Below are 10,214 nucleotides of genomic sequence, written 5' to 3'. Positions count from 1 at the left end.
TCTATGCCGCTCTTTCTCCACTGTCTTCTAACTCTGTGACGTGTGCAGTTTGGACCCAAAAGCAGCACTCTGGAAAGCTGGACCGTAGTAATGACTTTTATTAACACACGGGCAAACAGGAACTCAGGCAGACAAGGAAACACTGGAAATAGTCCGTTCTTCAGGCTCTGGGCCCGCACAAAGTCTATGGGTTGCAGGGTCGGGGAGTGGGACGAGCAGCAGCGAAGTCTAAACCAGGTGAGCAGACAGGAACCAGAGACGCTGAGGCAGAAGTCGTAGTCAGGGGCAGAAAGCAGGTAGGTTGTACGGGGAACAGGCAAGGCAGGCAGAACGAAGACAGGCAGGGTCAGTAACGGGTAATCCAGCAGGGAAACAACGCTGGAAAGTCTCGCATGAAAGCAGAAGAACAATCTGGCACTGAGTGAGTGTGAGGCTGGAGAATATATACACTGGTAGGTGAGCTGATTGATGAGTGAGGGCAGGTGTGTGATCAGTGACTGAGAGCAGGTGTGGTGATCAGTGACTGAGAGCAGGTGTGGTGATCAGAGGGTGTGGTGTGAGCAGGGCAGTGGAAAAGTACTGGGACAGGAGGGAACTGGGGAACAGGGGCTGTGACAAACTCTCACCACTGCTGACACTGGAAACAACATTAAAAGACATCTAAATATGCAATAGTTTTGTCTTCATTATAATGGTTGTAGTCCTGTGTTGGGTGTTAATGCAGCTCTTAAAGCTCGTATGTATGTGATGGTTTCAGGCCGGGTCACCACAGCTAAAATAAAATCAGATATTTCTGTCCTTCATCTTCTAGCTCACTGCAGCAACTTTGTAATAAAATGTAAAGGACAAGATCATGGAAAATCTATAAAAATGCATGACACGTATGTTTCACTAGAGGTCCTTTTTAAACCACAAATAATAGCAGGAAGTGGAGATTTTAAGGTACATGCCGACTTTACAAAGTTCTCTTCCTGTTTTAACAGATGTGTGTTGAGTTCATAAATAGAGCGTCGGTGACATAGATCATACTTGTATGTTCTTAGTTTGTTGCCGTTAAAGGTACTTCATTGAATCTTTCCTGCTCAGCTGAACATTCTACAATCCCAAAATGGTTCAAGCTGAATGGAACCAAATGGACAGAAGTGTTGGTAAATGGAAGTAGCCTAAAACACCAGATATCTAAAGATACCCACCCGACTTTATCAGTCACAGGTTTAACAAAGGACGACGAAACCTCTTACTGCTGCAATGAGAAACCAAAAAACTGCGATAAAGACCACATTCAGCTCACTGTTACAGGTAAACTTGATGACTGACTAACTTTAAAGAGAAAGGGACGAGTTTGTGCTAATTCTGTATCTTTCTCTTCATCTCAGCCCTGCAGGTGAAGGTGTTTCCCACCACAGACGGACAGACGGTAACACTGATGTGCAGCACCGCCTGTACGCTGACTGACAGACCTGCTGCCTACATCTGGTACAGGAACTCAGAGCTTCTTTATCAAGACAGGTCTCCATGGTACCAGGAGATGGTCACCAGTGACAAAACAGTCAGATACTCCTGCGCCATCAAAGGCTACGAGGCTCTCAGAGCTCCTGCAGTCACAGTGGGTCAGTTATGTTTCGCTGGCGTTTCAACCACCAAAGTAATCCTGCAGTTTATTTAATCTGAACTTAATCCAGCAACCAGTTCTCTCTCCACCCAGAGTCGGTCTCATCTACCTGCTTTACGGTGTCCTACAATGATGGGAGAATGTGTTTCCACAACCACACTTCAGTGAAAGGACCCTGCTCCATCACGTACCCCACAGGTTCACTTTCATCACTCACAATCAATCCTCTCACAACACTGATCCTTTCATCATTTTACTCTTCATTTGTTTGTGTTTTGTTACTGTTACGTAGTTCCCATTTACAGTACCCTCACTTCCATTATCACAGGTTTTCTTCAGTTTATATGTGATATCTGTATTTTTCTACTTTTAACCATGATTCTATGTTTACCATCTTCTCTCAGAAATATATGTTGAAAAGACTCCAAGGACGGATCATGTCAAACTGAGCTGTAACACCAGCTGTCCTCCCACAACCACTCAATGGTACAAGAACGGAAAAATGCATAAAGACCCATTACAACTAATACCCAACACTTCTCAAGACAACTTCCTGTGTGCTGTCAGTGGTGTCAAGGAGCTGCAGTCTGATGAAGTCTGTGAGTATCACCAAACCCGTGGCCTGAACATAGAAACAAGACAAAGTTTTGATGTGGTTTTATCATAAATCCTTACTGTTAAAAAATATGTAAATATGAATTTGAGATGTAACAGTCAGGAAAAAAAATCATAATTAAAGAATCCACTCAAAAATGTCAAGGTTTAAAGTGAATTTCCTTTGAGTTTCATCAAAACTGACACCGTCTTTGCTTTCATCTGTCAGGTGCTGCTGACAAATCCTGCCTGACTGTGAATTATATAAAAAAGAGAATCTGTGCTTTGGAAGGTTCCTCAGTAAACATCTCAAGTAAATATTCCAGTTCAAAATACACAAAATCCAAGGCTAAACACTGGTCTAGAATGATCTGGAATGGTGAGAAGGAGGAGAGAATGAATGTATTGAAAACTGATCATTTTACATATCATGAGGACCAAGAGAAGCAGATTAACACACTGTCAATTAAATCTGTGAAGCAAAGTGACTCAGCAGAATACAGATTCAGGCACCAAGATGACAACACAAGTCAGAAACCCGGAACTGTTCTGATTGTTACAGGTAAATCTGGATCTTAAAATATAAAACAAGCTTAAATCGAGAGAGCTTTGTATCTGAGCCACATCAAAATACAAGATTTTCTCATTTTGCCATCCAATAAGTAAATAGTTCGAATCAAAATTGAAGTTAAATAAAAGTTATCTTTCATAGGAAATGTGCTAACTTTCATGTAAATTAGTGCTGAAATTTTAGCATGAATGTGTGGAAAACAGCAGAGGCAAAAAATGTTGATCATTTCTACAGTTTTGTGAATCACTTTACATGATAAAGTGCTTTCCTGTCTGAAACATGTGTGAAAATATCTGTTTTCTGTATTTGAATCAGACATAAAAGTCAAGATCAGTCCATCTACAGAGGTGACAGAAGGTGATCGAGTCAAACTGACCTGCAGCACCAGCTGTCCTCTGACCAACAACAAGAACTACATCTGGTACCTGAATGATCAACTTCTACAGCTGCCAGAGCACCAAAACAAACACCTGGTTCTGGATGTAGTCACAACTCAGCATGCAGGAAACTACTCCTGTGCTGTGAACACTCAGAGAGATGTTAGAATAGCAGTTGCCGACCTTACAAAGTTCTCTTCCTGTTTAACAGATGTGTGTTGAGTTCATAAGAAGAGCGTCAGTAACATACAGTAGATAATACTTGTATGTTTTTACTTTGTTGCCGTTAAAGGCAGTTTCATATTAATCTTAAAACACATTTTAAGTTGAAAACAGCAATGTTTGCAACAAAACTTGTATTTGCCGTTGTTGGTTTCATCCTCAACTCAGGTAGGAATAATTTTTTTGTGCGTTTGTTAAAAAGAATCTATGTTTGATACTTTGTGAGTTGGAGTTTAGTTAACATCAAAAACATAAGCTTGTAAAACCTCCTGTGGTATTTGATGACAAAACTAACAGTACATGAAGTTAATGGTGAGCCTCCAGGTTTTCACTTGTGCTTCTCTCTGCTGAAGGGGTTCTGGGGAAAGGCAGCCGCATCTGTGCCTTAAAAGGTACTTCATTGAATCTATCCTGCTCAGCTGAACATTCTACAATCCCAAAATGGTTCAAGCTGAATGGAACCAAGTGGACAGAAGTGTTAAATGGAAATGGAAATAGTCTAAAAACCAGATATCTAAAGATACCCACCCGACTTTATCAGTCACGGGTTTAACAAAGGACGACAAAACCTCTTACTGCTGCAATGAGAAACCAGAAAACTGCCATGAAGACCACATTCAGCTCACTGTTACAGGTAAACCTGATGACTGACTAACTTTAAAGAGAAAGGGACAAGTTTGTGCTAATTCTCTGTATCTTTCTCTTCATCTCAGCCCTGCAGGTGAAGGTGTTTCCCACCACAGACGGACAGACGGTAACACTGATGTGCAGCACCACCTGTACGCTGACTGACAGACCTGCTGCCTACATCTGGTACAGGAACTCAGAGCTTCTCTATCAAGACAGGTCTCCATGGTACCAGGAGATGGTCACTAGTGACAAAACAGTCAGATACTCCTGCGCCATCAAAGGCTACGAGGCTCTCAGAGCTCCTGCAGTCACAGTGGGTCAGTTATGTTTCGCTGGCATTTCTACCACCAAAGTAATCCTGCAGTTTATTTAATCTTAATTTAATCCAGCAACCAGTTCTCTCTCCACCCAGAGTGGGTCTCATCTACCTGCTTTACGGTGTCCTACAATGATGGGAGAAGGTGTTTGTACAACCACACTTCAGTGAAAGGACCCTGCTCCATCACGTACCCCACAGGTTCACTTTCTCCATCACTCACAATCAATCCTCTCACAACACTGATCCTTTCATCATTTTACTCTTCATTTGTTTGTGTTTTGTTACTGTAACGTAGTTCCCATTTACAGTACCCTCACTTCCATTATCACAGGTTTTCTTCAGTTTATATGTGTTATCTGTATTTTTCTACTTTTAACCATGATTCTATGTTTACCATCTTCTCTCAGAAATATATGTTGAAAAGACTCCAAGGAAGGATTATGTCAAACTGAGCTGTAAAACCAGCTGGCCAAACACAAACACTCAATGGTACAAGAACAGAGAAATGCTTAAAGACCCATTACAACCAATACCCAACACCTCTCAAGACAACTTCCTGTGTGCTGTCAGTGGTGTCAAGGAGCTGCAGTCTGATGAAGTCTGTGAGTATCACCAAACCTGTGGCCTGAACATAGAAACAAGATAAAGTTTTGATGTGGTTTTATCATAAATCCTTACTGTTAAAAATATGTAAATATGAATTTGAGATGCAACAGTCAGAAAAAAATCATAATTAAAGAATCCACTCAAAAATGTCAAGGTTTAAAGTGAATTTCCTTTGAGTTTCATCAAAACTGACACTGTCTTTGCTTTCATCTGTCAGGTGCTGCTGACAAATCCTGCCTGACTGTGAATTATATAAAAAAGAGAATCTGTGCTTTGAAGGTTCCTCAGTAAACATCTCAAGTAAATATTCCAGTTCAAGCTACACAAAATCCAAGGCTAAACACTGGTCTAGAATAATCTGGAATGGTGAGAAGGAGGAGAGAATGAATGTATTGAAAACTGATCATTTTACATATCATGAGGACCAAGAGAAGCAGATTAACACAATGTCAATTAAATCTGTGAAGCAAAATGACTCAGCAGAATACAGATTCAGGCACCAAGATGACAACACAAGTCAGAAACCCGGAACTGTTCTGATTGTTACAGGTAAATCTGGATCATAAAATATAAAACAAGCTTAAATCGAGAGAGCTTTGTATCTGAGCCATAACAAAATACAAGATTTTCTCATTTTGCCTTCCAATAAGTAAATAGTTCAAATCAAAACTGAAGTTAAATAAAAGTTATCTTTCAGAGGAAATGTGCTAACTTTCATGTAAATTAGTGCTGAAATTTTAGCATGAATGTGTGGAAAACAGCAGAGGCAAAAATTGTTGATCATTTCTACAGTTTTGTGAATCACTTTACATGATAAAGTGCTTTCCTGTCTGAAACATGTGTGAATATCTGTTTTCTGCATTTGAATCAGACATAAAAGTCAAGATCAGTCCATCTACAGAGGTGACAGAAGGTGATGGAGTCAAACTGACCTGCAGCACCAGCTGTCCTCTGACCAACAACAAGAACTACATCTGGTACCTGAATGATCAACTTCTACAGCTGCCAGAGCACCAAAACAAACACCTGGTTCTGGATGCGGTCACAACTCAGCATGCAGGAAACTACTCCTGTGCTGTGAACACTCAGAGAGATGTTAGATCTCCTGAAAAGACACTCAGAGTTCAGAGTTCCTCATTAAAATGGACCCTGGTGGCAGCTGCAGGAGTTGGTGCTGCTCTCCTGGTCTTCACCTCACTTGTCATCTGTTGCATCAGGTGAAGAACAGAACCTGATGTAAACTGAGTTAATCACATAACACACATCAAATGTGACTGGTATCACAAGTGGGGTTTTTTTTAACATTCATTTCAGAGGAAAGGGAAAGTTGAGCCAGAATACTGTCCTCAAGTTGGAGGAGGTAAGTGGCCCGATGCTCCTTAACTATAACCATCTTCCTAAAACAAACATAACACCAACATTCGGTGTCTTGCCTCATTGTCAGGTAAATCACGGTCCTGTGCATGAGGAAATCACAGATCAACCCACGGAGGAGAATGGCATTTACTACAGCAGCATACGTTTCCCCCAGACTGATGTGGATCCTCTTGACAGCATGGTCCAACCTCATCAGCACCAACAGGAACAGCACATCCCTTATGCTGTTGTCTGTCTGAGGAACCGCTGCACATGAACAAGCATCTTATAGCGTAATTTCTGATTCCTCCAAGTATTTATACCATTAATCATCTTAGTCTTTAGTCTGAGACCATAACGTTGGTGGGACCACGACTGATCATCGTCCCCAGTTTGTGGATTCCTGCTGATTAAGACAGAACTAAAACTGCAACTTATTCACTGATAGAAGATGGGATAAAATTAAGCAGATGTGCTTCATATACACTTACATTAAATTGATCATTTAGTTAGGACCTGAACAGGCTTTATCCTGCATTTTAGACAGTTTTTCAGTTATATAGATGCAATAATAATAATAATAATAATAATAATAATAATAATAATAATAATAATAATAATAATACAGTATAGGCTCTGTGAGGTGAACTTACCTGAATGGATCATCACCCGTGATGCTCTGCAGTTTTGACCTGCTGTGTAGTAGCAGCCTACTATTAAACTCGTCAACATGTGAAGTAACACAAAGAAAATATTAATTGTATTATGTGCATGTAACATGGACGAATTGCGTTGATCGTTTTGTACACCGCCATTTTGTAAATCCTACCCTTCGAATGGTGACGCCAACACTTTGTTAAAAAGCAGTTTATTCTCAATAATACTCCGTCGCGCCATTACCACAGACACACAAACCTGCCGTTATTGACATTTACAGCCACCCTATGTAACCACACATTTGTGTAAATATCCCAACTTATTTTATCAATATATCTCTATCTATCTATAACAAAAATAAATAATAAACAAACAATGTAAGAAACGAAACGGCTGTGTCAATGACGAGGCACTTGTTACCAATAGGCTAATGCCATTTCCGTTTATTTCTTTTTTGTAACACCGTACATGTAATAGTTGTTATTAAATGTTGGAAACTGACAGAACAAAGTTTGGATGTATAAAGAAAATAAGTGCTGTACCTTTTGTTTAATAAATGCGCAGTAAATAATTACTTGGAGTCTTCCATCAGATGACCGGCAGTTTTGCAGTATTATGAAGGCATTCACATATCTACATCTGGGATACACTCCAGAAGACATTAATGAAGAGAAACACGTAACATTTTAAATGTTAGTCCACAGGTATAGAGGTAAAACAAATACTGTACGTGATTTACAGTGCATAAACAAAAAAATGCAATTAATCATCTGCTTCCAAAATCAAGTCTGAGTAACAGGAAAAAAAAAAGTTGCGCGGATGGGTGTTGTCTTTAAATAACTTAAACCTTAAAAAACATGTCCATGTAAGGCAGTAATCATTCACCAGCATCTAAGGGTGAAGTCATGTCGTCCCATTAACAGAAGAAGTGGAAATGGAGAGGAGGGCTTCAGGGTATTACAACATCTCAAAGTTACATCAATATACTTTGCAGACAAGTACATGACGTTGGTCTGACTGCTATTTTCAAGCTGCTAGATTTACCACTTCCTCCTGTTTCTCAAATACACTGTAAAAAAGTTGAGAAAACGTAAAATTTCAAGGCAACATGATGCAAGAGATTTTTGAGTTTTCTCAACTTTTGCCTACTGTTGTTGACTTAACTAAGGTTTTCAAGTTCTGACAAGAGTTCTGCTAACTTGGATCTTCTTGTTCACCTAATTAGGATAATCCTGGAAGGCTAACAAAGAAATTCTGGTTTCAATGCCATGTATTTCTGCCTTCACCAAATGCAGATATTCTTGTTGAATAAACATACAATTCTTACTCCAGTGAGTTGAAAATTTACCTGTATAAATAAAGGAAAATTTATGTTGCCGTCATTATATTTGAAAAATGCTCAATAAATAGATATTGAATAAAACAAAGCACAACTGAATGTTATCTGAAATCTTATTTATTTTGTTGAACAGTGCCTCAAGTACATTTCAGAATGTCATGGGTAGTTGTGTCAATTTCTGTAAAAAAGTATTGCCGGTTTCTTCAGAGACATTAAAATTGAAGTCCAGAATTAAGTATGTGAAAAAAAAGTGTCCAGCAACATATAGTCATTCATGCACACACCCTGATTGTCTTGTAAAAGCTGAACTTAACCACTTGCACATTAAATAGAATAGTGCCACAAATGATCGGCTGTGTACCCAGACACTTAAGTTTTACATGGGCATAACTATGATGAACTAGTTAAAAGTTCTTAAAAATTTTTACCATCAATGAACAGGGAACAAACACCAGTGCTGCGCTTCATGTAAAGTGGACAACACTTCAACAAATCTTTTAAAATTGACAAAATCTCATGACAAAATCTCACCATATATTTAATTAATGACACAGTAGCTTTCACCCACCTACTTTTTTGATGAGTTTTGTACAAAAGCATTTTCTGCTACGGAACACCCACCAACGATGCCCAGCTGCTTCTCAGCAGAAAAAAGGGAGTGAGAGTTATAGACAACTTCAAGCCTCACCATAAAATTATCTGGACTGCACTGAGGAGGTGTATATTTCCATTCTGGATGAACTCATCCTTTAAAACATCTCATGGGAATTAGGAATTAGTTTTACTTGCATTACTTTGTCTGAACTTACCAAGCACTTCAGGAAAACCTTTGTTGCATCTTCTCGGAGGAAAATGGGCAGGCGGATGTCTAAAGAGTATTCAGTGCAAAACAAGCATTTCAATTAGTATATACTATATATAATTATTATATACATAATGTACTTAAACACAATGCAAAATCAGGACTCTTTTATAGTAATGAAGATAAAGGACAGGTCAGACCCAGCAACATGTAAAACCTAAAAAAAATACAACACTGCAACCATGTTAACAATTTTACTTCACTTTTACAAATTAAAATTCTGTTAAATCAAATACCAACATAAACACAAATAAGAACATAAAGCAATGACTGCTGACATTCATTTTTACTGACACACATCCACTAATGTGTTTTTGCTGAAGCTAACATCTTTTTCTGTTTCTCTTATGAGAGAAGTATATTCATACTCTTCTAAAAATGTCAGGCAAAGGAGCACTTCACTCACCTGTTCATCAAGTTTATCCAGGAGGTCTTCCATCTTCTCACCAAGAGCTCCCTTCTTAGACCGCTACAGTTGCAGCAGGCCAGGCACTAATTTGTCAAGGGGATGCATTAAAAGTCCCCAGGAGGTCGTTGCTCGTGATCCGATGAAATTCTTCAGATATCTAAACAAGACAATCAACAAGATATTGCCATTTATTCAGCACAGAAAATTCCTGGGTAGTTGTCTTGTGCAGTCTGCACCATGTTCAATGCCTGACCATGTTATCAACAGCAAAACCTACTTCAAAAAGCTCTTGTGAGTACGTCTTTTGCACAGGAATGGAAATACCCTCCACAAAAAACAGTATCAATATGCAAATGCTTATTATCATGTTCCAGTGTTGCACCGAAATCTGTGACCAATCAGATTCTGTGACCTGCCTTAGTATTCTTTCCCTAACCATCTCAGTCTACAGAAGCCCTATTTCCACCAGGAAAAAAAAAAAAATCCATGCCAAGTCAAATTATGAGATAAACTCCAAATTTGGTCGTTTTTCTCCAGGTGAAACTACTTTAAATTTGTCTCATAATGTCTTTTTATTTCACAATTTCGATTTAGCATGGGGATTCTTTTTTTCTTGTACAGGCAGAAATGGGCTTCCATAGGAGTGAAATGTTTAGGGTA

The 10,214-nt window shown here is 39.1% G+C and overlaps 2 protein-coding genes and 1 long non-coding RNA gene across 4 annotated transcripts; 2 read left to right on the top strand and 1 right to left on the bottom strand.

Moving 5' to 3' along the window:
- Positions 1 to 1,049: 1,049 nt before the first annotated feature.
- Positions 1,050 to 3,300, top strand: LOC130526892 (uncharacterized). Its single transcript, XM_057034896.1, has 5 exons — positions 1,050 to 1,299; positions 1,377 to 1,610; positions 1,706 to 1,810; positions 2,017 to 2,211; positions 2,436 to 3,300. The coding sequence occupies exons 2-5, from the start codon at positions 1,427 to 1,429 to the stop codon at positions 2,783 to 2,785; spliced, it is 834 nt and encodes a 277-aa protein (XP_056890876.1). The 5' UTR covers positions 1,050 to 1,299; positions 1,377 to 1,426; the 3' UTR covers positions 2,786 to 3,300.
- Positions 3,301 to 3,413: 113 nt separating this feature from the next.
- Positions 3,414 to 7,515, top strand: LOC130526896 (uncharacterized). 2 transcript variants are annotated; one of them, XM_057034902.1, is made up of 4 exons: positions 3,414 to 3,544; positions 5,803 to 6,148; positions 6,246 to 6,291; positions 6,376 to 7,515. In XM_057034902.1, the coding sequence occupies exons 1-4, from the start codon at positions 3,493 to 3,495 to the stop codon at positions 6,562 to 6,564; spliced, it is 633 nt and encodes a 210-aa protein (XP_056890882.1). In that variant the 5' UTR covers positions 3,414 to 3,492; the 3' UTR covers positions 6,565 to 7,515. The 2 variants fall into 2 exon arrangements, with proteins under 2 accessions (XP_056890882.1, XP_056890881.1); XM_057034901.1 differs by lacking the exon at positions 3,414 to 3,544 and adding an exon at positions 5,218 to 5,480.
- An 869-nt stretch (positions 7,516 to 8,384) lies between these two features.
- Positions 8,385 to 9,868, bottom strand: LOC130526916 (uncharacterized). Its single transcript, XR_008950879.1, has 2 exons — positions 9,552 to 9,868; positions 8,385 to 9,151 (listed from the first exon to the last, which is right to left on the bottom strand). It is a non-coding gene; the product is annotated as an uncharacterized LOC130526916 (long non-coding RNA).
- Positions 9,869 to 10,214: the final 346 nt, after the last annotated feature.

The sequence above is a fragment of the Takifugu flavidus genome, chromosome 6 (genome assembly GCF_003711565.1).
Source record: "Takifugu flavidus isolate HTHZ2018 chromosome 6, ASM371156v2, whole genome shotgun sequence".
Classification (NCBI taxonomy): Eukaryota; Metazoa; Chordata; class Actinopteri; order Tetraodontiformes; family Tetraodontidae; genus Takifugu; species Takifugu flavidus.
The sequence above is the reverse complement of the archived record's forward strand: the minus strand, read 5'-3'. Positions and strand labels throughout refer to the sequence as shown.